This window comes from Zootoca vivipara, chromosome 3, assembly GCF_965207765.1.
Source record: "Zootoca vivipara chromosome 3, rZooViv2.hap1.1, whole genome shotgun sequence".
Lineage (NCBI taxonomy): Eukaryota > Metazoa > Chordata > Lepidosauria > Squamata > Lacertidae > Zootoca > Zootoca vivipara.
The window spans coordinates 96,161,473-96,189,331 of record NC_142586.1 but is presented as its reverse complement, the minus strand read 5'-3'; the positions used below and the strand labels follow the sequence as shown (position 1 = coordinate 96,189,331).

The window sequence follows — 27,859 nt, the reverse complement described above, 5'->3', positions numbered from 1 at the left end:
CTGAACCAAGGACTATCTGTACGAAAACGCATACAGTGGTACCTCTACTTACGAATAACTCAACTTACGAATGTTTCTACTTATGAATGGAGCTCCGTCCGCCATCTTGGATGCAGTTTAGATAGGATTTTTTCTACTTACGAATTTTTAGATAGGGTTGCTTCGACTTACGATTTTTTTCTCCCAATGCATTCCTATGGGATTCGACTTACAATTTTTTTCTACTTACGAATGTGCGCTCGGAACGCATTAAATTCGTAAGTAGAGGTACCACTGTATTCTTATCCTTGAGCTATGGCTCAGGCAGTCAGTGGGTTGTATCCAGTACTAATCCTACTCAGAGTAGACCAATTGAAATTAATGGCTCTGACTAACTCGGGTCAATTAATTTCAGTGTTTCTATTCGTGAGTACTGCTTAGTTGGATACAACCCTTTGACCCGATTAAGTTTTGTTTTCTGTTAGGTTTTCCCAGAAAGATGCAAATCTGTACTAGTGAAGGGAGTGCCTACCTGCACACAGAATGACATATTCTTGTTTTTCTTACAGATAGCGTTGATGGAGCCAGTGTCCCAATCACCCCAGGACCTGGAGAACAGACCATTGATGTAGAACCGTAAGAACTAGTCTCATGCATCAGACATCACTCCGTAGCCACTGTAGTTTTATAAACTGAATGCGATCCAAAACAGGACTGCGTTTGCATCTTGGGTCTAGTACAGTTGTACCTCGGTTCTCAAATGTAATCCATTCCAGAAGTTCGTTCGACTTCCGAAAACGTTCGAAAACCGAGACGTGGCTTCTGATTGGCTGCGGGAGCTTCCTGCACTCAATCAGAACCCACGTGGGATGTTCAGGTTCCAAAGAACATCCGAAAACTGGAACACTTAGTTCTGGGTTTTCGGCGTTCAGGAACCAAGGTACAACTGTAGTTTACATGTTCACAGTAAGCCATAGTTAATGGTTTGCCATGAATGCAGAGGTTGCTTCTGCCTCACTTCTTCCCCTAGTGTAGGCATAGGCAACCTTGGCTCTCCAGATGTTTTGGAACTACAACTCCCATGATCCCTAGCTAACAGGGCCAGTGGTCAGGGATCATGGGAGTTGTAGTTCCAAAACATTTGGAGAGCCAAGGTTGCCTATGCCTGCCCTAGTGGAAGGAATGAACCATGAGCCTTGGTTTCTGGTTTGGATTTAATGCTTAACATTGTGCTGTGTTTGGGAGTGAAACTAACCACGACCCTTGTCTCTGGTGTAACACTAAGCCAGGTATTGGGGTTTGTTGCCGGGTGAGGTGGAAAACAGAAGCCATCTACCTGTTCTTGGTAAAAACCGCTAAGCATGGCTTAGTGTGATATGTGAACGCTGTGAACTGTTTGTCTTGACATTTATTTTTTTAAACCAACAACAACTTCAGCTTCTCATGCTGCTTCAGAAGCTACTTCTGGAAGGACCCCTGAGTTTCAAGAACAATTATATCTGGTGTGATGCCCTGATCATGCATAAAGGGTGATCTCTGAAGTGGTACTTTTTGTGTAAAAGAACCCCCATGCAATGTTTTGGATACTTCAACCAATATACAGTGGTATCTTGGGTTACGGACTTAATTCATTCTGGAGGTCCGTTCTTAACCCAAAACCTTTCTTAACCTGAGAGCTTTCGCTAATGGGGCCTCCTGCTGCCACCACCATGTGATTTCCGTTCTCATCCTGGGGCAAAGTTTGTGACCCGAGGTACTACTTCCGGGTTAGCGAAGTTTGTAACCCGAGGTGTTTGTAACCTGAGGTACCACAGTAAATAGCTCAATCAGAGGTGACGAGGAGGAGGTATCTTTAAGCACAAAATGAAGCATATGGAATTGACAATTTAAATACTCCAGAGGAATGTATTCTTTCCTATGTTCAGTGACCCTTGCACTTCCCATCCCTCCGTGCAGCAAACTGATGTAGTCAAGGGCCCAGATTTCTCCTTGGTGGCTCCTAAAACCTTGCACTCATTGGGCACCATGTTTAAACTTTTCAAACCATTAATAAAATTTCTGCCTCACTCAGCTTAACTATTAATGGAATGACATTCAGCTAAACTAAGCATACATAACCATTTTCAACAGGTTGCTTGGCAGATAATAGCCAAGATGGGAATTCCTTTCCGCCTGATGTCACAATTGCAATTTTATTCATATTGTTTTTCATTACAATTACAGTCATACCTCGGGTTACGGCTGCTTCAGGTTGCATGCTTTTGGGTTGCGCACCGCGCCGAACCCAGAAGTCCTGGAATGGGTTACTTCTGGGTTTCGGCGCATGTGCAGAAGCACTAAATCACACTTTGCGCAGAAGCACCGGATTGCGACCCGCGTGTGCGCAGATGCAGTGCTGCGGGTTGCGAACATGCCTCCCGCACGGATCACGTTCGCAACACGAGCGTCCACTGTATATCTGTTTAAAAAGTCCATATGGGGGCTGGAGAGTGAAGAACTGGAACAGCTCAGTTTTTAAAGCTTCCTTGTTTGCTAGCATTCGAATTGCCATAACTCACTCTTCTCTCAAGACAGAGTTGTGCCATTGAGTTCCATGGCTTTTTAATCACCCAGTTCTATTGGGGCAAGGGCACCGTTTTAAATACTTAGGTTAATATGAAGTTTTTTCATTTTGAGAGGTCCCTTGCTTTTCCTCACAGATTGTCCATTTTGCGCTATGTCTGGGCCTGTTTGTTTGTTTGTTTATTACTGTATTGGCCTGAATGTAAGCCGCCCCCAAATATAGGCCACATTGCTAAAAACAGATTTCTTAAATCATGGTACTTTTAAGAGTGCAACAATAGACCCCACTCAGGTTTTATACAAGTCAGGTTGAGCAGGGCGGAGTGTATCCTGTTTTCAGACCAGTATGACATAGGTATATTCCATCTTTCCTCCAAGGAGCTCACAGTGACATACATGGATCTCCCTCCTCTTTATCCTCACAACAACCCTGTGAGGTAGATTAGGTTGAGAGTTAGTGACCGGCCCAAGGTCACCCAGTGAGTTTCCTGGCTGAGTGAGGATTCGAACCCTGGTCTTCCAGGCCCTAGTCCAAAGCTTTAACCACAGTAGTTTGTCCACCAAACCTGAACACCAAATTTTGGTGAGTGGGTGAAATGGGGAGGAGATGAAATTTCTTTATATGCTTTCAGGCATATTAATATTGGATCGAGATTCCAAGCCAATATTCCTGAACTTGAAGACAGAGGATTGGTGGGGGAAGAGGATCACAAGGCAACTTTAGTTTGGAAACCAGGGCCAGAACTGGAAGATAAAGATATCCAGCAAAGAGGTACTGTGTTTTCTAACCCCCTTTGCAACTGATCTAAGCATCTCTGCCAAGTGTCTTGTCCCGGTTTATCGTTTCACCTCTGTGTCTTACGGCGTAAAAGTCATCGCTTCATTAAATGGGGTATTGACCTTCACATGACTTGCCATGAATCTCTGCAGAATAACATCTCTTGCTATCCTTTAGCCTGATCACCACTTTGACACTCTTATAATGTCAGCTCAAAACATGCCTTTTTCCTCAAGCCTTGGGAGTTTTTCATCTGGCTGCTGGACTGTTCATAATTTTTGTTGGGTATTATTTTAATGCTTCTGTTTTCCTTATGCCTGGTTTATATAGTTTTCATATTAATTTTAAAAATTAATTTTGTCGCGTATGACCCTGAGAACCTTGCAGGTTGAAGGGCAATATATAAATCTGATAAAAATTATTACTATTGCAGGCAGCAAGACCATTTTACATGTGTCCAAGCAACACGTGACCGCCATCATGGGGGGGGGGGCTCGGAACGGAACCCCCATGCGAAACGGTTGCCACCTGTTTTGTTTTTTATTTTATTTTATTAGCTGTTCTAAATAGCTTAATTAATATTTAAGAGTATCTAATGCAGGTGGCGCTGTGGTCTAAACCACAGAGCCTAGGGCTTGCCAATTGGAAGGTCGGCGGTTCGAATCCCCGCAACAGGGTGAGCTCCCGTTGCTCGGTCCCTGCTCCTGCCAACCTAGCAGTTTGAAAGCACATCAAGTGCAAGTAGATAAATAGGTACCGCTCCGGCAGGAAGGTAAACGGCGTTTCTGTACGCTGCTCTGGTTCGCCAGAAGTGGTTTGGTCATGCTGGCCACATGACCTAGAAGCTGTCTACGGACAAATGCCTGCTCCCTCGGCCTATAGAGTGAGATGAGTGCCGCAACCCCAGGAGTCGTCCGCGACTGGACCTAATGGTCAGGGGTACCTTTACCTTTACCTTTAAGTGGTGAACAAAATACAATGTAAAACCCGTAAAACAGGTAAAACCAATATTATTTCCCCCCCCAGTGTTTAAAATAATGCCGGTAGGTGCATTTCAACCTATATATGCATTTGGCCACCCCCTCTTAAAGACTTGTGTGGTACAGTCGTATCTTGGTGCTCAGACGCCTTGGTACTTGCTCGTTTCGTCTCCCAAACTCCGCAAATCCAGAAGTAAGTGTTCCTGTTTGTGAACATTTTTCGAAAGCCAAACATCCGACGTGGCTTCCGCTTGAGTACAGGAAGCCCCTGCAGCCAATTGGAAGCCGCGCCTTGGTTTTCGAACTGTTTTGGGAGTTGAACAGACTCCCGGAACGGATTAAGTTCGAGAATCAAGGTACCACTGGTTTTCTCTTCCAACCTTCTCAAAATGAGAATCGGAGCTTGTAAGAATTAGAAGATTTGTGCTGACTTTATGACCCTTTCCGATTTATGTGTTCGCTTACAGGCTGAATATTGGACAGGTTTGACAATACTGATTTGAATTGTTTTCTTACAGTGACCAGCCTTTTAAATCTGTGTTGTTCAAGTGTATTGACTGGTGGGGGAACCAACCTTGAATATGGCTTGCATTCTCTCTTTGAGGCTAAAGGAGACGTTATGGTAAGAGCAACTTGTTTATCCTCTCCCAAATATGTGTTAAAATATGTGTAACAGGCTTCATGAGGAAATGGGGCACAAAGCAAGCTTTTTCCAGTGACTAATTGGGAGAATTTAGCCTCACTTTGGCACCCGCCACTTTTCTTTCTCAAAAGAAACCTTTTATTTTATTATTTCTAGTTTTTATTTGTTCATTAAAAAACACATACCTTGCCTTTCTTTAGAAAAACATTCAAGACCGCCAGTTTGCTTGTTTATTTCATAATGTTTATATACTGTTTGATAGTTTAAAAAAAACAAAAATAACCCTGAAGCATTGGGTGAAGCTTGTTTAAAATACAGTTAACTAAAATGGCAGAATTACAATAATACCCCAAATCAGAATAGAAAACATCAACAGTAGTTAAAATCATTCTTGTAGAATACAAAATGCAAAGCCAGCATAAACTAAAATCACACAGAACATCCTGGGTCTAAGGCCCATTTAAAAATGGTCAGAGAATGAGACAGGTGTATCTCATGCAAAAGGGCGTTCCATAGGGATCGGGTTGCGCAGCACCTTCCTCATCCGAAAACAGTCCAACAAGTTCATTAGTACCTTGAGAAACGATCCTGTTGCAGATAAGGATGAGCATTAGCAATGTATTACTATGAAGGTGGTTTGAATGCATGGGTATTCCTTGCTGAGTCAGAACTAATATTCCCCCCCCCCCAGCCGCCCATGTTTTTAAAACTCTCTCTCACGCATTCTTAATGTGGAGCTGCTGTAAAGGTAAAAAAAGGTAAAGGACCCCTGGACGGTTAAGTCCCGTCAAAGGCGACTATGGGGTTGTGGCACTCATCTCGCTTTCAGGTTGAGGGAGCTGGCGTTTGTCCACAGACAGCTTTCCGGGTCATGTGGCCAGCAGGACTAAACCGCTTCTGGCGCAAGGGAACACTTGCCAGAACGCACGGAAATGCCGTTTACCTTCCTACAGATGAATTGTAAACGGATAAGAACATTGCCAGGATTATTGCAATAACCAGCAGTTTTAGAAGAGTATATATTTAAAGCAGATGAGTAAATGAGGAAATTAACTTAATTTGGCTATGCAGAAGATATTAAAAATAAATTTAAGGAACCTCAGAAAGAGGGGGAAGGAAGTCAAATTTTGAAATGTTAAAATGATTGTAAAATTAGTGAAATGTATAAATCTGAAAAGCATAAATAAATGTTAAGAAAAAGGATTGCTGAGAGAATGTATAAGGAGCTCTTACTGCACATAGAACAAATGGTATGTAAATATTTTATTACATTATTAAAAGAAGCAAAAGAGTCATAATTGTTAAGAGTCAGAGAGTCTTAAAAGAAGATAGAGTCATTATAATTAAGAACAGGTTGTATACAATTGTGCTTGCCTCTCTTTGTCCTGCAGGTCGCTCTGGAGATGCTGCTTTTGTTGAAGCCGGCAAGAGCAAAATCACATCCTCTGGCAAGTTACCACTATGCTGGTAAGTTCCTGAACGGATGAGTTAAAAGGATTACCTAATAAAGGCTAGTTCTGTGTGTGAGTCCTTTGCTTGTGGAAGGAATGCAGTTGCCTAGTGTCATTGATGAAGTTCAGAGAAAATAGTTATTCCATTGACAGTATACATACACACCTACTTACAGAAATCATAGAATCTTCAAACTGTAGAGTTGGAAGTGACTCCCAAGGGTCATCTAGTCCCACCCCCTGCAATGCAGGAGTCTCAACATGGGATTCCCCATCAAATCTGAAGCCATACCTGCTTAGCTTCACTGATAGCAGTTTTGTTTTTGTACCATGGTGCAGGCACCCACCCATCCTCGATTATTATCTGTTTGTTTCTTTCAGGTTCAGACCAGTGGACACCCATTGAAAGAAAGCTGTTCAGCAAAGCATTACACACATACAGCAAAGATTTTATTTTGGTACAGAAAATGGTAAGTGATAAGGCTTGTTTGTCGTTGTTCGTGCTTTGTTCTGACATTCCTGATCCTGTGGTTTTCAGCCGCTAAGTTAGTTTCATCATATGAAAGTAGAGCATTATCAACATCATCATCACCCCGTGTTGGTTTTCTTTGCCAAATAATAATAATAATAATAATAATAATAATAATAATAATAATTTATTTATTTATTTATTTATTTATACCCCGCTCATCTGGCTGGGTTTCCCCAGCCACTCTGGGCGGCTTCCAACAGAACATTAAAATACAATAATCTATTGCACATTAAAACTTCCCTAAACATTTGCCGCAAAAGCCAGGCCCAAAGTGGCTCACGGTGTGGCAAATGAACAATAAATATAACGACTGGAAAATATGAATATCAATGAGTTTCAAAAGAAAAAGATACATCCACGCAACATTGTATGAAACAATACAGAAAAGTGAAACAGATTTAGTATTTCCATTTAAGCAATAACGTCAATGCACAAATAGAATAGTAGGATGCAAAAACATCACCCTGTTCCACGCAGTGCACCTGTATCTAATTGTTTGGTTCCGAAACTCAGTCTCTGTTCCAAGGACCCTAACCCCATCTCCCACGCAGACCCCATCTCCCTGGCTCTCACCCAGAGGGGCTTTATGCTCACCATTATCATGTGCTCTTACCCACATGGTGGACATTAACTTTCCTTCCACACTCTCCCACCAAACATTGCTCATTCATCCAGGTTGGGGGGGCATTCATATATTTTAGCTTATGAGAGACTCCTCTAAGCATTTGGTTTATTTTACTGTGTGATACCGAGCAAGAATTTGTTGCTGAAATTAGAGTGGGGGAGAGGGAATGTTGAAGGGTGGGTGGTTGGGGCAGAGAACATCTGCGCTGAAGTGGGGAGCCACCCAAGTTCATATTCCCTACTCTGTAAATGAATCTCATTGGGTGACATAGAGCCCAGCCCCTCTCCCAGTCTAAACAGGACAGTCACCCAGTGCTCCATAATGGACTGGCAGGATAAAAATGAGCTTAAAAATGGGTAAAAATGGGTAAAAATTCTTCCCTAAGATCCGTAGCCCAATTCATGCTTTCAAGCCTTCCTCCGCTCTTCATGATCAAGACCTGAGTGATTGATATTCTTGGTGTTGTGCTGAACGCTGCACAACCATAGATCAACGTTGCAACATCTGAATTATTGTTTGACTGTAGGTGAAGTCGAAGACGGTGGCCCAGTGTGTGGAATACTATTATACCTGGAAGAAAATCATGCATTTAGGACGAAAGCACAGAACACGCTTAGCAGAAGTGAAAAATGAATGCCTGGTAAGAGCCACCCTCCTTTTTGTTTTTCTAGTCTGTGCTCTCCAGATATTTATTTCTGACATTGTTCCAAGGTTCAGAAATACCCTGACACCTCCAGTTTAAAGGATCAGATAGCAAGGAATAGGAAGGACCTCTTACCTGGGGAGCCACTGCTAGCCAGAGTGCTCCAGGTTGGTGAAAGCAGCTTTTACCAGCTGTTCAACTTTATTTTTTATGAGTTGGGTCAGCCAGCTTAGTGAAAGACCCCTCCCTCCTTCAGAGCTGAGAGAAGAGCTTTCCAGTCTCCATTTATTTAAGGCATGCTTGCTTTCCACCCCACCTCCCCTAAAATCCCTTTTGAATTTCAGACCAGCGGCGAAGACGATGAATTAGAGGAAGAGGAGCAGGCAGAGGAGGACAAGAAGTCAGTCAAAGAGGAAGCCGAAATTCAGAATTCTCCTGAGCCGCCTTCAATTATTGCTGCTGAACCTATTAACCTGCCTTCCTTGCAAAGCCCCACACTCCCAGCGACCTCATTTACATGTGAAATGCCGGACTGTGGAGCGGTAAGTGGACCTGGAAACATTTTAATTCTATGGTACAGCTGTGCTTGGAATTTTACATCCAGTTCGGGTTGCCCCACCTCAGAAAGGGATATTGTAGATCTGGAAAAGGGTCAGAAGAGGGCAACCTAAAACCATCAGGGAGATAGATCAACTCGCCTATGATGAAAGGGTAAAACATTTGGGGAGGGCTTGTTGAATTGGCTGACCACCATCATAGGAAGAAAAAGGTTGGAGATCTCCCAAGTACACGAGGAAAGGTTTATTAAGCCCAACACATTTTGGAGAAACTCCTCCTCCTTGAGCTCTCTAGGTACCAAGCTGCAGCTGTGCTTTACAGACTGTTAGAGTGCCCCTCAATAAGGATTTATTCCAAAACACATGGGGCCTGAGAAGTCTCTTCCTAGGTGCCCAGAGGTCTCTTCCCTTTTTCTTCCTTCTCCTTTCTGTTCAGGACGGTGGTCAAGAAAAACAAAGTTGGACTAGATGGAAGTTTTTAACGGATCCAGCAGGATTATCCTTATGTTTTTAAGCAAGCAAGCAGAATGAGAGCAAAACAAGTTCCTGTTTAGAACTGCTTTGATATTACATATGAAGAGCCTGATGGATCAAGCCAGAGGACCACCTTAGTGCCTGTGGGAAACTCTTGATTGCACTTCACTTTTGTGACTTAGAACTGTAGAGTTGCAAAGGACCATGAGGGCCATCTTGGCCAAACCCCCCGCAATGCATGATTCTTTTGCCCAACATGGGCCTTGAACCCACGACCCTCCTGAGATTAAGAGTCTCAGGCTCTACCAACTGAGCTATCCTTTTGCCCCCCTAGATGTTCAACTCCAGACCAGCTCTGAATGGCCACGTTCGCATTCATGGCGGTACAAACCCTGTGACGAAAACCCGCGGTGGGAGCCACGGTGCGAAGCAGAAATCCAGCTCCCAGAATGATTACGGCCCCGCCAAAAACTCCCCAGCTCACAGTACGACAAGTGGCGAGACAGACCCAACTACACTTTTCCCTTGTAAAGAATGTGGCAAGTGAGTAGATGTGAAAAACACAGAGAGAACTTAGTTGTTTCATCAGGGGGAAATAAACTGAGATGGGGCTCCCTAGAATAGTATAAACTAGGGGTAAGGAACCTTTGGCCCAGGTTCAAAATGTGCCCCACCAGGCCTCCCTGTCCAGCCCTTGGGATGTGCCTGAGGCCACCCCCCCTTTTCCAGATCGCACCCCTAGCTGGCCCTGCTGTGATCCTTCCTTGGGTTACCTGCAGTGTTTTGACGCCTAAACAGAGGATGGGAAACTTCTTGATGTAGCCAATCCCTGGGTAGTTCGCTGCCAGCACCGATCAGCTGATAGGCACTGACAGCAGGACTCCTTGGCTGCACCAGGGAGTTCCATGTCTTCAGTGCAGCCCAGGGTGGGGAACTAGATCTGGCCACTGGACTGGATCCCCATCTCCCCCACTCGCTGTAGACCAAGTTTGAGAGGTGGATGGAGCCACCTGGGGCTTGAAATGTGCACAGAGCTATGCAAGCTTCATCAGTCGACCCGCTCTTTCAAAGTAATGCGTGGCATGCAGGCCTTTTTGCAGGAACTGACAAGCAGGTGATGGTTGTTGTTTGTGAAGTACTTTGTATGGTGTACCACTGGACTATGGTCTGCATCATAGCGGCAGAAAATTTGCTGTGCTTGCAGGACATCCCAGGTTCAAAGCCCAGCATCTCCAGGGAGGGCTGGAAACATTCCCTGCCTGAAATCCCAGAGAGCTGCTTCCAGTTAGTGTAGACAGTCCTGAGCTAGGTGCACCAGTGGTCTGAATCTGTATAGAGCAGCTGTGTTTTGCAGGTACTGCTGATCAGCTGGTAAGTTATGCCTTTGACCCAGCTGCATCTTTTACCCGTCCCACACCTGGCATCGTATATAGTGTCAAGGGTTGGACAGGTGAGTGTGTGGTGTGGCCAAAAGAGCCTCACAGTCCAAAAGGGGAGGCCTGGCAGGTCTGATGAAGGCCAGATGGTTCCCTGCGAGGCTTTGCTGTCAGTGCCCATTGGGACGTCTTGTAACAGCCACCACTTTCAGCAGTGAGACCTGCTTGGCCCAAAGGATCCTGGAGAAGGAGAGAATTGGTGTCTGAGGATGCATACCGTCCATGGCTCATTTTTTCAACCCAGAGTTCTTTTCCACAAAGGAACTTTTAGCAGCAAAAGGGCCTGGTCTGCCTCCATCCCTTGGTGACCGGAGGGGTGTTGGGAGAGCAGAGGGCACATACCAGAGGCCACCCATCCTTGGAGCCCAGTTCTCCCCTCACCTTCCAGTATTGGAAGGTGAGGGGTTACCATTGGTAACAAGGCAGCCTCCTTCCCCCCCTTGAAATGATCATTCAAGGGCTTAACTAAGACCTTAAGTTTATTCTGGTTCCCCTCTTGTGAATGCTTGGAAACAGTGCTGGATTTAGGGCAGTGCAGGCAGTTACCCCAAAACAGGCAGCTGAGCTGACAGGGTGCAAAATAATAGTAATAATAATATAATAATAATTTATTATTTATACCCCGCCTATCTGGCTGGGTTTCCCCAGCCACTCTGGGCAGCTTCCAACCGAATATTAAAACAGTACAGCATTAAACATTAAAAACTTCCCTAAACATGGCCGCCTTCAGTTGTCTTCTAAAAGTAAAATAGTTACTTATTGCCTTGACATCTGCTGGGAGGGCGTTCCACAGGACGGGTGCCAATAGTAGTAATAGTACGGTAGCAATAGTAGTAATAATAATAATAGTAATACTAGCACTACTACTACTATTACTACTACTAGCCAGATAGGCAGGATATAAATAAAATATAACAACAACAATAACAACAACAACAATTTTATTATATTGCCAAAGTTTGCCTGCTTGAAAATGCATTTAACTGTATATTCAACTTACATCTATACTTTTTGGATGTTTGCAGTAGCACACAGGTCTCCATATACTCAAATTAATTGTTTCTGAAATCTGCTCTCTCTCTCTCTCTCTCTCTCCACATTCCTTTCTCTTCCTCCCCTCCCCCCCCAAAACTAGGATGTTTTTCAAAATCAAAAGCCGCAATGCTCACATGAAAACGCACCGGCAACAGGAGGAGCAGCAGCGGCAGAAAGCCCAGAAGGCTGCTGTTGCAGCTGAAATGGCAGCTACGATTGCGAGGACCTCAGGGCCCTCTGGGCATAGCTTGATACCCTTGGATCATTTGGACTTGATAAAGCAGGTTGAGGAAGCCGATGACCTCAGCAGCGATGTTGTTCAGGAATTGGGAGAGGTCATGGATGGTACTGAAGTGATAGACCCTGACCTCTTATTGGATGAAGAAGACACAGATTTGCTTCAGGATGATGTGGAGCTCTAGAGGAAAAAAAAAGCCATTTTGTAAAAATTATGGATGCCTGTTGGAATTATTTTCCTTCAGCTGGGAGGGTTAAGTGTTTACTTCCCTTTTATTTTAAACTATCTGAATAGTTTGAATGTTGTTTTCTTTCTTTTTTTGTATCTCTTGGGTGGAGGAGGGTGGGATAAACCTGGTTATTGCTGTTGGTCATTTTACTTTTTGCAACTACGATTCATTCCCCCCCCCTCATTCGAAAGGTATTTTTGTCAAATACCTTGCAAACTAGTTGGTTCTGAGAAGTCTTATTTCCTTTCAGGCATTTACGTGATAAGTCCCCAAATTCATTTGCAACACCTCAGGGTTTTCCTTTTCCCTCCCACCATACTCCCTATGAGTAGATTTTGGTTTCTTTTTCTTTTCAAAATGTGTTTCATTTTGTGCCTTCAGCTCTGGCCTCAAAACATCTGCCACAACAAAGACTACTGTCTCTGCAATAAACAGAAGCCGAGACTTGGATTGTTGGCATATGAAAGTTTTGCTCTGACATGTCGCTGGGGCTGTTATAGGGCCTCTCTGCTGATGAGATACCTAAGGCAGACAAGTAGCTGTGGCAAGTTCTTTCCCACAACACAGAATGTTCTGTGGTGGATGGAGGCTTCCAAGGCGCCTTCAGATTTCCTTCTTAACAAGAAGACTGGCTTTGTACTTGGCCCTGTACAAATGGATGGGCTCGGCGGCCTATTCCGCTTTACTTTGACCCAGAAGAAATTTGAGCGGTCCTGAAATGAACAGCTAGATTAGCCGTCTGTGAATCTGCATTCACTTCCTTCTTTCCCTTTTATGAGGCAATCTGTTTCTTTGAGAAGGGCTCTACTCACGTTGTGCACTTCAGTCAGTGAAATCAGAAGTCTGGAGGCTTCGCCATGGGAGACGCTGCTGAGGCACATCTCAAAAGTCCTTTGACTGGAGACTACTGGCTTGGATACTTGGAAGTGCATTTGTGATAGGAATGCACTGAAATGCCTCCATTTGCAAAAGTTTTATCACTTTTTTTTTGTTTCAAAAAAGTTATCCTTGAGAGTATGCAGGGATTTATTATTATTATTATTAATTATTATTGTTATTTGCTGCCTAGAGGCAGTGGTACTTATCAAGCCCTTTCCTCACAGAAAGAAGAGGGGGGAGATTTCCGCTTTGAGGTAAATTGGTTCTTTTTTCTAAGCACATTAATATTTTCATCGTGGCCAGAGGCCATTTATGTATGTATGTAAGAAATAAATAAAAATTACATAGCTTGGCTGATAACGTTAACATAAATATACACATAACAGTGAGGGGTTTTATGCCTGCCAGGACTCTCTTATGGAGCCGTAGGTTTGCTCTTGGAAGCGATAATGCCCAGCAAGCATTCAGCAGTCAGTGGGTGGCGGGTATGGAAATGCAATAAATGAGCACACACACCTCTTCTATATGAAATTTTTATCAGGCCACAGCTGCCTCATTCCTGTTCAAGTAAGTCAGCATGTTCAACTTTGGAATGACTTGGCTAGGCAGCTTGCTCCTTTTTCCTTTCCAGAGCTGGGAGTGGGATTAATCCCCAGGCACGATCTTCTTTTGCATCACCTCTATTGCTTATAAAAGTTGCAAAAGTTGCGTCACCTCTATTGCTTATAAAAGTTGCAAAGTATGATGGGTATATAGACATGATGGGAATATAGACAGTTACTGTATATTACGTTTGCACCTAGGAGTCAGACCAGAGCCCTAGAATAAGTTAACAGTCAGAAACGTCTTTATTTCTTTCAATCAAAGCCAAACCATTCATGGCCATGCTCCCACTTGGGTTCAAAAGCATGCTGTCCAGTCATAGGTGACACTGGTGAGACGTGGCTTTTGGATGCCCCCAAATCAGATGGAGATTGACCCTCTTAAGCCAGGGCCACTTTAGACAACTGAAATTGTCTCCACTTGGCACATCCCCCAAGCATTTCAGAAAAAAGTAGCACCTGACCCCAGGGCTTTTCCAGTTTACATCCAATACTTCTCAGTGGTGATTCAGGGTTGAAAAGAAATGTGTTGCTTTGTTCACTTAAATTGCTACCAGAAAACTCTGGTCAGATACGAGTTTTCCAGGCAATTGCACCTCCAGTTGGAATCCCATCCTCTGTGAGCCGTGTCCCTGGGGATCTGCACGGAGACAATCTCAGAGAAGATGAACTGGCTTTCAATATGAGCGGACCAATTTAACAACCATTGAAAGCATTTTGATAAATGCAGAGGAACTATTTGGGTGCTCCTTGCAAGCTACTCCTCTCTTTCCCCCAAGCTTTCCCCCTAAGAATCTGTTCTTATCAGGGAATAGCTAGCGTCACCCAGGTTGTCTTTGGAGAATTGGATATGGTTCTTGAGTGTGTTTGACCATCTCAGTCAAGGGGTGTGATTTGCCTTCACCTGTCGCTGTTGCCCGACATAACTGATGGAGAGAACTGGCAATTTGCATGCTGTGTGAGATGCTGACCACTGACATCCTTGCATGGTTGACCCATTTCCAGGGGTTAGTTAATGTAGGGAGTTGCATGACACCTATAAGCATCCTTGCTCTCATATGAAATGTCTGCTGGCAAATGGCATTTGCAGTGTTCTTAGTGAGATGCTGGTACCTGCATGCCTGAGCAGAATACTTTTCTCTCTTGGTATTTTCAAGGGGAATGTCCCTCCCAGTTTTCATTGACTGGCATCTACTGGGACAGACCCTTCGGAATTCTCACCAGTCAGAGATTGTGTATTTTCCATCTGTAATCGGATTCTGTTGTCAGAAGCTTGGCTGGGGAATAGCATAATGGAGTTGTGTAGGTCAGTATCTGATCAGCTCGCTATTTGTTTTAGCCATTGGCCATAACAGTTACATGTGGTTGCAGTTTTTTTTTAAAAAAATGCATCAAGAAATTTTTCTATAGAGGAGCATCATAAAAGAAAATATATCCAGCCTATAGGCAACTAATTACACAAGCATCCAGATTTTTTTGTCAAACGTTTCGTAGCAGCCAAAGCAAACATAGCCATGCTTCCAGAGATCCCTATCCTGCTTGCAGTGGAAAAATTATTATTTCTGCTGATTTTACCAGTTGACACACTCCTTCAGTAGGCAATTGTACCTTTAGGATAAAACAAGAACAAGCTAAATAGGTGCCACAGACTGTCTTCCACTGCTTCCTCATCACAAACGCAATAATGCTGTGGTATTGCCTGACTAACACAGCAGAGGGCATCAGCTGAAATCTTACCAATGTACAGTATATGCTTTCCTGTAGTGCAAATCTATACCAATCAGTTTAACTAATTCTTTTGCCATTTGCCATTAAAGTACGATTACATGGACGAAGATTTCTTGCATTTCCAGTTTAGCAGGCTGACACAGAATCTAAGTGTAATACACAGGAAAGACCAGCTGAGCTATTCTTTGAAACCAATTGGACAGTCCTAGGCAATCGGGTTGCAAGTCTTTGGAAGCCTATTATGACATATGCATGATATCTAACCAATAAATAAAGAGAGGAGGCTAATGCGTATATAACAATAGTTCCTTCCAAATAGATTCATTGAGTTTATATTTGACTATCTGATGCAGCACTACACCAGCAAGCCCATGTAACAAACATATGGTCTAGGTAAGGACCTTCCATGTTTATGGAAGGTTTGGGGTGATGCATGTTCTTGTCGGCGAGCAGTGACAAATGTGAAATTGCAGTGTATAAGGCCTTTCCTTCAGATTTATAACCACAAAGTTGTCCTTTAGTAGTAGTCTTACATCACACTGGAAGGTGTTACAGGGAAAATTGCCATCTTGTAAAAGTATTGTGGAGCAAATGATGTGGCTTAAAATAACCAAAGAGAATCTCAAAATAATTCCTGGAAGAAATATTGGTCCTTGTTTAACTTCTATACATAGGTTCTGTATTTCTAAAACATTGCAGTGATAAATAACATCTAAATATGGTCAACATTTTGATGGAAAATTTGATCTTTTATTTCCCTTTTTGTTAATGTTTCATGTTTATTGTGGTATAGTTCTAGTAGAGAATTAGAGAAAAATTGTACATAACAAAAGAAAAAGGAAAAAAATATTTTATTGGGGGAATCTTATTTTCAGACATATTTAACTGCTGTTATATTGTTACAGAAAAGCTGTAAATAATTTCAGAGTTACAGTGTAGTGTAAAGAATGTTCTTTGGGGATAAAATAATAAACATTTTAATGTAGTTCTTTTTATTTTTGTAAAGAAAACTTTGCCTGTTACGGCTTAATTGCACCTGAACTGCATGTGGTTTAACTTCAGGGTGTAATTTTATTCAGGTTTGCACTAAAATGTTTAATTTCATATGATGATGTGCAATGGTGTTTTTTCTTTCTTTCCTTTTTGTTTCTTTGGAGGGGGCATGAATCTCAGTTAGTTCATGAGAGCACTATGTACTATATAGAAATATTTCAGCTTTTTCTTAAATCGACAGAATATTGTATTTGTAAAATCAAAGGGATCCAACGTAACGCTGCCACAGAACAGTATTTTATACTTTTGATAAAATGTACTTTGCTGATTCCCCCCCCCCGTTCACGTGACAAAAGAATTCTTTTAAATAAATTAATCTTCATTTGACATATGTAGCATTTTTTAAAAAGTTGGGATGTTTATCTCAGTTACTTGTACCAAAATGGGCCCCCAAACTTAGAGGTAGTGTCCCGTTCCGTCCCCCCACTACATATGTGAGAAAGAATAGGCGTGTGCACAACTGCCATGGTAGCATTTCAATCATTTCCAGAGGAGTATCCGTGTTTGTCTCATGTACCAAAAACAACAAGAGTCTTGTGACACTGTAAAGATTTCACATATTTATTGTGGCATGAAGTTTTGTGGGCTATAGCCCACTTCATCAGATGCCTGAAGTTCTCATTAAATTTGTTGACGGTTGCATCCAGCTAATGCTTGTCACAGTCCGGTCGGCAGGCGGTTGAAGCCCTGGCTGAGGACGTCAGGACCAGAGGCAAGATGGTGGTGTAAAAGCAGGAACAGGTGCAGGGTTGAGAGTCCAGAAGTAGGCAGTTGCAGGGTCAAGGAGCAAGGCAGAAGCGAAGGTCTGGGAGTCAAGGAGCAAGGCAGAGGCAAGGCAAAGGTCCAAAGGTCGAGGATCAAGGCGTCTGCAAAGGCGAGGGTCCAAGGAGCAAGGCGTCAGCAAGGCAAGGGTGCAAGGAGCAAGGCGTCGGCAAGGCAAGGGTGCAAGGAGCAAGAGGCCAGATGCAACCAGGCAGGGATAGTGTTGCTGTGGCAAAAAGCTGAAAGGGAATGCTGAGCTTTTATCCCTCCCAGCTCCTGCCACCAGGTGCAGTGAGATATCAAGTGGTCTCACCTGAGTGGTCACTCCTTGCTTCTCCAGCACAAGCTGAGGCCTCACCTGAGTGGCCACTCCTTGCTTCTCCAGCACAAGCTGAGGCAGGCCCCAGTCCTACAAAGCACTACAGGCCCCAGAGCCTGACTCCTGCCCATACTCCTGACAATGCTGTGTCCACATTTGAGCATTATTTAGTTGTTGTTTGTCTCCCTCCCCCCCCCAGCACACATTTGAATTGGAGCAGAATATTCCACACCCATGGTTTGGGTTTAAACCACTGTGCCACTTGGACTTGCCGATCAGAAGTTCAGCGGTACGAATCCCCGCGACGGGGTGAGCTCCCGTTGTTCAGTCCCAGCTCCTGCCAACCTAGCAGTTCAAAAGCACGTCAAGTGCAAGTAGATAAATAGGTACCCCTCCAGCGGGAAGATAAACGGCGTTTCTGTGCACTGTGCCACATGACCCGGAAAAACTGTGCTGCAGCGGACAAATGCCGGCTCCCTCGGCCTGTAAAGCAAGATGAGCAGAGCAACTTCAGTCTTTACTGGTCATACAAGTAGGTGTGGCTTTTTGTCTTTGACCTTGGGGGAAGGACCAAGATCAGTGTTGTTGCTTTAAAAATAATGATAAAATTGTGTTATTTGAGGGTAACACTGTGTTGACAACACAAATGCAAAGAGCTGCAAACCATAGTGTGGTTCTGTGCCAGTGATGGGGAACCTATGACACGTGTGTCAGCACTGACACGCATAGCCATTTTCGGTGACATGCGGCCGCATTCCGAGACCTCACGGCTGGCGGCGGAATGCCACAGGCGATGCATCTCTGGGGGCCTTGTGGACTTCCAGCGAGGCAAGATGGTGGTCGGCATGGAGCTGCGGAGCTCCTGAAAGTGACCAGCGCTTCAGGAGCTGCCGGATGGGCTCCCAAGCCACCGAATATTTTTTAAAAAACTTTAATAATTTTCCCCTCCCCTTTTTCCTTTTTTAAAAAAGGGGAAACAATTATACATTTTTGTTATCATAGAATCATAGAGTTGGAAGAGACCACAAGGGCCATCCAGTCCAACCCCCTGCCAAGCATATATAAATATCGATATATAAATATCGTGAAATTATGGTTTTTTTCTCGAAGTGACACAACACCCGTTATGCTCGGGTGAAGGAGCCTCCCCAAGGCTGTACAAGAGTTCTGCCTATAACTTCCTATCTATATTCAAATATTTATTTATTTATTTATTATTATTATTATTCCAAGATTTAATTAAATGGGTTTTAAGATTTAATCAATTGGGTTTTTTTTTTTAAAAAAAAGATTTAATTAACTAATTAAGGAGATTGATTAATTAAAACCCCTATATGATGAGGGAGATGAAAGGTCTCAATTTAACGCTAATCAATTCCCTAAAATAACACAAGCCCGCTTAATTTCGCTGACGATTAATTGAGTACTGAGATTGTAACTAACCCTGCCCCACCAGCCGATGGATGCACCAATCAACTTAATTAAAATGCGCAGATAAGTTCAAAGCCACACTCAAAGAGGTTGCAGGATATGTGCCCGAAAGGGGCCTCACCCAAAATGGCTGCCGCTAGGAGACACCCGTGGCCACACTCAAAATGGCCCCTCAGAAATGCCTAGGTAAACGGACCACTCAAGATGGCCGCCGGGTGCTAGGAGGCACACGTGGCCACACTCAAAATGGCCCTTCAGAAATGCCTAGGTAAACGGACCACTCAAGATGGCCGCCGGGTGCTAGGAGGCACACGTGGCCACACTCAAAATGGCCCCTCGGAAATGCCTTGGTAAACGGACCACTCAAGATGGCCGCCGGGTGCTAGGAGGCACACGTGGCCACACTCAAAATGGCCCCTCGGAAATGCCTTGGTAAACGGACCACTCAAGATGGCCGCCGGGCACCACGTGGTCTCAAAGCCCTCCCCACTGAACCGAATGAGCCCTGAGCCGACGAAAGTGGGTTTAATGGTGGAAACAGGGCTGCACAGGGGAACGGAGGCGGCCGCTGCAAGGAGCAGGAGAACTGCAGCTAAACAGGAAGAAGACCTTGCTCCTCCCGCTGGGGCTGCTGGCGTGACCAAAAGCGGCTGAACGCGCGCTGTGCCGATCCCCGGCTGATGCGGGTGAACAGCTGATCGGCGGAGAAAGCAAGCAATAAGCGGGGGGGGGGAGCGCAGAGGGCTGTTTAAACCGAGCGCTCTACCGGTGGGACAGTGAACTCGTAGACGCAACGGAGACTGTTCCTACAAAGGGGGCTAATATTTGCCTAGCAGGGGAAATTGGAAATGGCTCACCCGATTCCCTGCGCGTTCGAGCGGATCCTTGCCACGAGAACGGGGAGAGGAGGCAGCCGCCTCGACTCTGCAACCCAGTTGGCGATCCCTTAGCCTGGCTCCCCGATGTCTGCCGCAAATGTAGGTAACTGTGCGCCCGTCCGTAGATAAGCAGGGAAAACGGAGGTCCTCGAAGCCGGAAACAGCGTAGATCGGTCCCCTAACAGCTGATGAGCGGCAGCGCTGACGCTCGCCGCTCCAAGCTTCCCCCGACGCTCCAAGGCCTGTAATAGAACACGAACTAAGGACAAATACGCAAGGAATAAGAAGGCAAAAACCAACGAAGGCAAAACCACGAGGCAAAGAGCCTAACGGGAGAAAAAACGGGTGAATGGTTCGCTCGGCGAACAGCGGAGAAAGAGGAGGCTTTCCCGCCTGCGGAGGCCTTTAAACGGTTTGGCCCCGCCCCGCCCAGCCTCATTGGCCGGTCGGGGTGTGACGCAGGCGGGAGCGCACCATCGCGCAGGGGCTGAACTGGCAGCCCCTACGCGATGGTACAGTCGGGCAGCCCACAACCCCACCTCCGACGCAAGCGCGGAAGTGGCTTTGGCGAATTTTGACACACCAAGCTCAAAAGGTTGCCCATCACTGTTCTATGCAGATTAGACCTGCTGAAATTAACTGGCCTCTGTCATGTCCATTTCAGTGGGTGTGACTAAAGCATACAACATTAATCTTTGAGATGCTACAAAACTCCTGTCTTTAGCAGCATTTTAAAGTGCTATTTAACAATCCTGCTTGTTTGTACAAAAGGGTGGTGTGGGTTGGTGGTTGTTTTGTTTGGTAAAGAAAATGTTTCTTTATTAAAGCCTTTATCAAAGCGGCGTTAAGTAGCAACTGTTCTGAAAGATGGAGATCATAATGAGCCGTAATAAACTTAACTCCACCCTGATCTGCAACCAGACAGAAGTTACCGTAAATCCTGGAGTACATTACATAGCTGTACATATTCTCAGGCGCCAGGCAAAAACTTTCCTCTTCTCCCAGACCTTCAGCTAAATTTTAAAAATCTGTGGCCTTTTAAACTGGCAAGAGGGGGAGTTATTGTTTTGTTTATTGTGTTATGTATTGTTGTGTGTTTATACAGTAAGCAGTCCTGTGATCCACGGATGAAAGGTGGTATAGAAATTTAATGAATAATAGTAACAAATTCTATAGCATCCCCCTCCCCCCTCAGCCTTGTAGCTAGAACAACCCAGAGCTACAATGTAAGGTTGCTCTCCTAATGCCATTTACACTTCATTTATGAACCACTGACTATGACTATGCCGGCAGGGTTTTTGCGAGCAGGGATGGCAACCTGCACATCTCCCATCTTCATAGCTGTCAAGTTTCCCCTTTTCTCGCGAGGAAGCCTATTCCGCATAAGGGAATTTCCCTTTAAAAAAAGGGAGAACTTGACAGCTATGCCCATCTTCTGTTGGGCTACAACTCCCATCATCCTTGATGCTGAGGTTGATGGGAATCGTAGTTCCAAAATGCAATTCATCCTCAAGACTGGAATATGGGCCTTAACCATTCTTTCGCAATATTAAGGGAAATTTTAGACGGTTTTGTTTTTTTCTTCCTGGAGCAGGGAGAATTTGCAGGTCATTGAGATAACAACAACAACAACAACAACAACAAATGCTGCACTTCTTAAAATAAAATAGTAATAATCAAATTTTCCCCACACTGAAAGATCTGCTTGTACTTCCCTTTCCTAACCCTGGTAGTTATTTGTTACATTGCTGCCAAAGGCACTGCAGCAATAAAGACCTCCTATATGAGCAGCTGTAGATTTTGCCGCTCTAGCGAGAAAGTCACCTCTATGGTTTCTTTGGCTAGAGAACTCTATGATTGGCTGTATCCCAGGGCCATAGAGATCGACGACGCCGCTCAGGCCCTACAGGAAGTTGAGCTCTATGATGTCATGGCCGTAGGAAGTTGCGGGGGGAAGGGCAGGATGGCGGCGCGGAGGGGAATGAGCTTCTTGTGCCGGCTGTGGAAGGTGATTGTGGCATCCCTAGGGGCAGGGTTCGGCTGAGCAGCGAGGAGGCTCCCCGGGGCGGTATAAACTAATGTCTCAGACGCTAAATATAGGGTGGTAATCTTAAAATGCCGACATAGGAGCTGCCTTTAGATAATATATATCTGAGCGGGAGGGATGTCAGGAGAGGGAAGCTGGCGAAGATGATCACCTCAGAGCTGGGCTTTTATGTCTCGCCGCCACCTGTCCTGTGGGATGGACCCCCTCATCGACGGGTCTGCTCCCGCAGAATTTTATCCCTTCCCCACCATAGGGCGCCGTGAGAAAGTGTCATACGTTGATACCGTTTGCTGTGGTGTGATTTTTTTTTGTAAACTGCATTGGAAAGATTAGCATTCCCAGGTTACTGCAGCTGTAATAAATGGTAATGCATGCTGTAAATACGTATTTGCAAACTAGGAGACCCGGGTTCAAATGCGCACTGAGCCACAAAATTCACAGTGACCTTGGGCGAGACACTGCTAACCTAGCCTGCTTTGCAGGGTTGCATTCGAGTCTTTGCAATGGAAAATTATAACAGTACAAACTTCTACTGGCAATAGCTCTGTGTTATTGGAATTATTAAACACTAAAGCAACAGTCTGTTGCTTAAATGGTGATCTCTAAAACCCTTTGAGTAGCTTTGCCATTCATCTCAGTTGACATAGTCAACAAAAGAAAAATAGCCACTGTCCCTTTCCCCTTAGTAAGTCTCCAGTGCCTTTATCTCTTTTATTAGGCAACATTTGAAGAGGTTTTCCCAGTGACCACCTTCACACTGGAAAAAGATCTATTTGCTGTGGTTTTGCCTGGGTTTTCTCATAGCTTTTAGATGCAAAGCACTCCCAGAATCCCAGTGGCAAACTTTATTGGTGGCTGCTTATGGACTGATGTGCGTGTCATAGACCAGCATGGGACATAGATGCTTCCATGTCATTGCAGCCTGGCAAGGGCAGTAGCTATGGTATTGCCCTTTCCCCCTCCTGTTACATTGCTGCCCTTTACAGCTTTTACTACATCAGTGCTAAGAAATCTCAAAAGCAGCCAGGAGGCAATGAGTGGGAAATCCTGTGCCTATGAGGGGGCAGGTTTGGCCTCAGTGGAAGAGCAGCAGCCCATTTAAACATGAAGGCATTGAGGGGAATTGGGATTGTGTGTAGGAGATCCAGTTATGATAGTGTTACAGAATACCTGAGGAATCAAGGAAGAACTGATGTGATACTTTGTAATTGTGGACTGCCTTTTGTATGAATGATGTTATATATAAAGTCTTTCTCATCAACTGCCCACTTTTCTCATGTATTTTAGATAGGGGTGGGCATCTAGGCATTTATTTCCTTATTTGACTAAATAAATCGAAAGCTGAAGTAGCTGACTGACAATGTAGCAACACTGCTATCTTAACATACCAACCCTATATTATGTTCTTAGGGACCAGAGGCTTGCCTTTTAACAAGAAGAGTTCCACTTAAGCAATGTAGCTTTCTTCAGTAAGTTTATCACTTCCAGCTAAATTCTTAAAACACTTATTTTCTTATATTGCACCTGTTGTGGTATTATCACACACACACACCTTTTTTCCTATTTCAGCACCAATCACTTGATGTGGTTTCAGTTTTCAGGCGTGCACACCAATATTCAGCAGCCCAAGGAAAAGTCCCTGGTAAGTCTTGTGTTTTGAACTTCTTGTATCTTGCCAGTAACTAATAAAGTGTTCTGAAAAATATTAACCTCGAGATTGGGAGTATAGGTACATTACAACTTATGCATATTGAACTTGTGCACATTCAGCTTTACGTGCTTAGCAAATTTAGAAAAAATAAAAAGGGGTGGAAAGGGGACGGGCACCCTGAAAAAAAATACATTGGCTTTCCCACCTGTCATTTATTCCTATGTGTTTTGGCTATGTGCAATTTGGGCTTTATGCGCTATCCCCAGAATGTAACTTCCATGTAAGTTCAGAGTTGTCTTTATATAGTGGTACCTTGGTACTCAAACGGCTGGGCTCCCAAACAAATTGGCTCCCGAATGTCGCAAACCTGGAAGTGTTCCAGTTTGCGAACATTTTTCGGAAGCCGAACATCGGACGCGGCTTCCGCTTGAGTGTAGGAAGCTCCTGCAGCCAATCGGAAGCCACACCTTGGTTTTCGAATGGTTTTGGGAGTCGAATGGACTCCCGGAATGGATTAAGTTCAAGAACCAAGGTACCACTGTATATTGATAAGGGTTTAAACAATGTTGGGGCACAAAAAATGTATATAACAAACAAAACTTTAATGAACCCATGCATTAAGGCTGCCTAGCCTTAAAATATGAGTGCTTCTTTGCTTATTTCTCATTGCTTTCACATCCAGGTATCTGTTTCAGATGAACCAGACGTGCTATATAAGAGACTGGCTGTTTTGGTGAAGGGTCATGACAGAATGGTGTTGGACAGTTATGAGTATTTCATGGTGCTTGCAGCTAAAGAACTTGGTATCTCCATAGAAAAAGTGTAAGTACAATTATCCTTTGTAGTTACTCAGTAATTCTAGAATCTCATTTTCTAATTAGTCCAGCCGCCCTATAGCTGGATAATTATAGATAAAAGACTTAGCAAAATTGCATCTTAGCTTAATGCTTTCAAATTTAATGGTTTTGTTGACATTTGAAAAACAAGAGAGAATGCATAAAGCACACTAAAACAGTTTTATAGATTACAGAAAATCCAGGATATCAAATAATATATATAATATATAATTTTGATGGCAAGTGTGGTGCAGTTGTTAGAGACAAGGGTTTGCGAGATTAAAGTTCAAAATCCTCTTTCAGCTACGAAATTCACTGGCTGGCCTTCAGCCAATCATCTTTCTCAGTTTAAACTACATCACAGGTTGTTGAGAGGATAAAATATGGAGGGCTGAACCACATATGACAGTTTGAACTCATTGGAGTTAAGATGGGATATAACTGTAGTCATAAACAGACAGTTGGGCTCATTGATTCTAACTTTGGAATAGGGACTATTAGATAATTTGCTTAAGGACTAGTATAATTTACAGTCCAGAAGTTGTACTTCTTACAGTCCAGAAGTAAAACATCTTGTGGCTGCTGTTGCTATGAAATCTATCATACTGAACAATAGCTCAATGTTTCTGAAGATAGAAGTAACCTTGTGTTTTAGTCAATGCATATTTACTCAAAATTATGATTTCAACTAGCAGTATTACTGTTAAGATTTTTTTTATAAAAAAATGTTTGTCATATTTAAATTGTAGACAAAAGTTCTTGAAGTCAGCAAGAGTTTTGCTACTGGCTTTCGTTTAATGAGGTTTTCCCTTTTCCATTTCCATGATTCCCCCCCCCCCCCAAACCTTAGCTTATGTGCATCTCTTTGCATACAGCCACAAAGTCCAATCAGTTGAGTTGGAGGCTCAGTTGTTTATCTCCCTGCTCCCCACTTCTTGCCAGGCAGCTTCATTATTGAAAGCTGTCAGTGGAGTGGCTGTAATTTCAGAAATAAGTGAATATACCAAAATGATCGATGATTCTATGAAAACTACTCTATCTCTTAGAGAAGAGCCTCCAAGGAAGATAGAACGATTCACACTTCTAAAATCAGTGCACATATACAAGAAACACAGAGTTCAGTATGAAATGAGGACGCATTACCGCCACGTGGAGGTGAGTGAAGAGCTGTATGTTTAAATAAGAGACACGCTTAGCAAACAATTAACATTTTTATTATTATTCAGGAAATAACAGCTGTCTACCCTCTCATCATACATATGCACATACATACAGGAAAGGTCAGTTAGGTCCAATCGCGGACGACTCTGGGGTTGCGCACTCATCTCGCTCTATAGGCCGAGGGAGCTGGCGTTTGTCTGCAGACAGCTTCTGGGTCATGTGGCCAGCATACATACATACATACATACATACATACATACATACTTGCACATACATACTTCTGTGTAAAATATTAAACATAATAGGTGGTGAATAGCTTGAGAGCCATATTCAAGCCTCAAACGCAGGCATCCCCAAACTGCGGCCCTCCAGATGTTTTGGACTACAATTCCCATCATCCCTGACCACTGGTCCTGTTAGCTAGGGATCATGTGAGTTGTAGGCCAAAACATCTGGAGCGCCGCAGTTTGGGGATGCCTGCTCTAATGTTTTGTCCTAGAATGGTCATAACAGTGGCATCTATATTGGTCCACGTAGGGCTGCAGAGGCTGGGAAAAAGCAAGCCAGATACAGCATACAGATCGGTTTCCTTTAGCATATGTCTTATTAATTGCTATGTGAAAACTACTGTTTCTGTTTCAGTTAAAGCATTTAACCGGCAGCACAGCCAATGTTTACTTGGAATACATTCAACGAAACCTACCTGAAGGGGTTGCTATGGAAGTAAAAAAGGTATTTATTAGTTAACTTTATAGTATAAACGCTTAGTTTTATCATTTATCGGACAAAACAGGATTTTTGCCACTTGGTAGCCTATCTGCGTGTCATACATGTGTTGAATTTTAGGAATAGGATTCATATAAATAACACAGAAACACGCTAGGATTGTTCTAGCATAAAAATGGCTGTTGCACATGCATGATTTTTTAAACTTCATTTTTGATACTTTCTTTTTAGACAAGACTAGAAAGACTTCCTGAACATATCCAGAGACCTGTCTGGGACACACTGCCTCAAGTAGAAGAATCAACAAGTAAATCCTAAATGCCTGAAGATCCCCCCCCCTAGAGCTGAAGTTAAATGTAACAATGTTATTCTGTTAGAGAGAAATACACTATTTCTTAAATGGATCTGTAATGAACTAGTTTTTAATGAGCCTGCTTTTCGACCAGATTAATTCTAAAAAAAAAATGCATGTTCCGGAAGAGATTGTCTACAACAAACGCTTGATAGAAGTTGTGTTATCTGTTGTTTGTGTATCATGTCTTGCTGTACATGAAAAAAAGGTTTAAATTTATGCTGCTGACATTGTTGCTTATAATCAGAATATTTAAAAAAGGTAAAGGTAAAGGGACCCCTGACCATTAGGTCCAGTCGTGACCGACTCTGGGGTTGCGTGCTCATCTCGCATTATTGGCCGAGGGAGCCGGCGTATAGCTTCCAGGTCATGTGGCCAGCATGAGAAAGCCGCTTCTGGCAAACCAGAGCAGCACATGGAAACGCCGTTTACCTTCCCGCTGTAGCGGTTCCTATTTATCTACTTGCACTTTGACGTGCTTTCGAACTGCTAGGTTGGCAGGAGCTGGGACCAAGCAACAGGAGCTCACCCCGTCACAGGGATTCGAACCGCCGACCTTCTGATCAGCAAGCCCTAGGCTCAGTGGTTTAACCACAGCGCCACCTGGGTCCCAATTAATCAGAATATTTACTTCAATATAAAAAAATTCCTTCCAGTAGCACCTTAGAGACCAGCTAAGTTTGTTACTGGTATGAGCTTTCGTGTGCATGCACACTTCTTCAGATATCTGAAGAAGTGTGCATGCACATGAAAGCTCATACCAATAACAAACTTATTTGGTCTCCAAGGTGCTACTGAAAGGAATTTTTTATTTTGTTTCAACTGTGGCAGACCACCACGGCTACTACTTCAATATAAATAGCATAATATAAAGAGGCCCTTAGCAGAGTGCTGCTAATTTGTAAACCATCTGCAACCAACTGTATTAATAACCTGTACTTCTTTCTAGAAAGTTTTAGAAATGGTGTTAACAGAATACAGTGGTACCTCGGAAGTCGAATCTGTTCCGGAAGTCAGTTCAACTTCCGAAATGTTCAGAAACCAAGCCGCAGCTTCTCATTGGCTGCAGGAAGCTCCTGCAGCCAGTAAGAAGCCATGTTGGACGTTCAGGTTCCAAAGAACACCCACAAACCGGAACACTCACTTCCAGGTTTGCGGCGTTCAGGAGCCGAAACGTTCGACTCGCAAGGCATTTGGGATCCAAGGTATGGTATTTTGTTCACAGTAGGGATCTTATAGTAAGAGTCACTGTGAATCTTTTATGTGTACCAC

The 27,859-nt window shown here is 43.7% G+C and overlaps 2 protein-coding genes and 1 long non-coding RNA gene across 13 annotated transcripts in view; 2 read left to right on the top strand and 1 right to left on the bottom strand.

The window, feature by feature from the left end:
- The window catches only part of TRERF1 (transcriptional regulating factor 1), an 80,932-nt gene extending 67,544 nt beyond the window's left edge, over positions 1–13,388 (top strand). For all 10 annotated transcript variants that reach the window (XM_088666734.1, XM_035111248.3, XM_035111246.3 and 7 more), the window contains 9 exons: positions 549–615; positions 3,174–3,313; positions 4,818–4,921; positions 6,334–6,409; positions 6,775–6,863; positions 8,077–8,190; positions 8,538–8,735; positions 9,559–9,767; positions 11,796–13,388. In XM_088666734.1, the coding sequence (XP_088522860.1) occupies positions 549–615; positions 3,174–3,313; positions 4,818–4,921; positions 6,334–6,409; positions 6,775–6,863; positions 8,077–8,190; positions 8,538–8,735; positions 9,559–9,767; positions 11,796–12,117 (1,319 nt within the window). In that variant the 3' untranslated portion in view covers positions 12,118–13,388. The remainder of the gene's footprint in view (positions 1–548; positions 616–3,173; positions 3,314–4,817; positions 4,922–6,333; positions 6,410–6,774; positions 6,864–8,076; positions 8,191–8,537; positions 8,736–9,558; positions 9,768–11,795) is intronic.
- Positions 13,389–16,964: 3,576 nt separating this feature from the next.
- LOC148686359 (uncharacterized) lies at positions 16,965–20,178 on the bottom strand. The gene is made up of 2 exons (XR_015949143.1): positions 19,794–20,178; positions 16,965–17,988 (listed from the first exon to the last, which is right to left on the bottom strand). It is a non-coding gene; the product is annotated as an uncharacterized LOC148686359 (long non-coding RNA).
- Positions 20,179–21,729: 1,551 nt separating this feature from the next.
- MRPS10 (mitochondrial ribosomal protein S10) lies at positions 21,730–26,806 on the top strand. Of its 2 annotated transcripts, XM_035111250.3 has the most exons (7): positions 21,771–21,822; positions 23,272–23,330; positions 23,431–23,503; positions 24,195–24,334; positions 25,395–25,503; positions 26,152–26,241; positions 26,467–26,806. In XM_035111250.3, exons 1-7 carry the CDS (start codon positions 21,778–21,780, stop codon positions 26,551–26,553), a joined length of 603 nt encoding a protein of 200 aa, XP_034967141.2. In that variant the 5' UTR covers positions 21,771–21,777; the 3' UTR covers positions 26,554–26,806. The 2 variants fall into 2 exon arrangements, with proteins under 2 accessions (XP_088522854.1, XP_034967141.2); XM_088666728.1 differs by lacking the exon at positions 23,272–23,330 and having other exon boundaries at positions 21,730–21,822.
- The last annotated feature ends 1,053 nt before the right edge of the window (positions 26,807–27,859 follow it).

Bases quoted from the DNA above. Each gene is read 5' to 3' on its own strand.
- MRPS10 (XM_035111250.3), top strand. From the start codon at position 21,778: ATGGCGGCGCGGAGGGGAATGAGCTTCTTGTGCCGGCTGTGGAAG. The intron at 24,335-25,394 runs GTAAGTACAATT...TCTATCTCTTAG, and splicing joins GGTATCTCCATAGAAAAAGT to AGAAGAGCCTCCAAGGAAGA. The intron at 26,242-26,466 runs GTATTTATTAGT...CTTTCTTTTTAG, and splicing joins TTGCTATGGAAGTAAAAAAG to ACAAGACTAGAAAGACTTCC.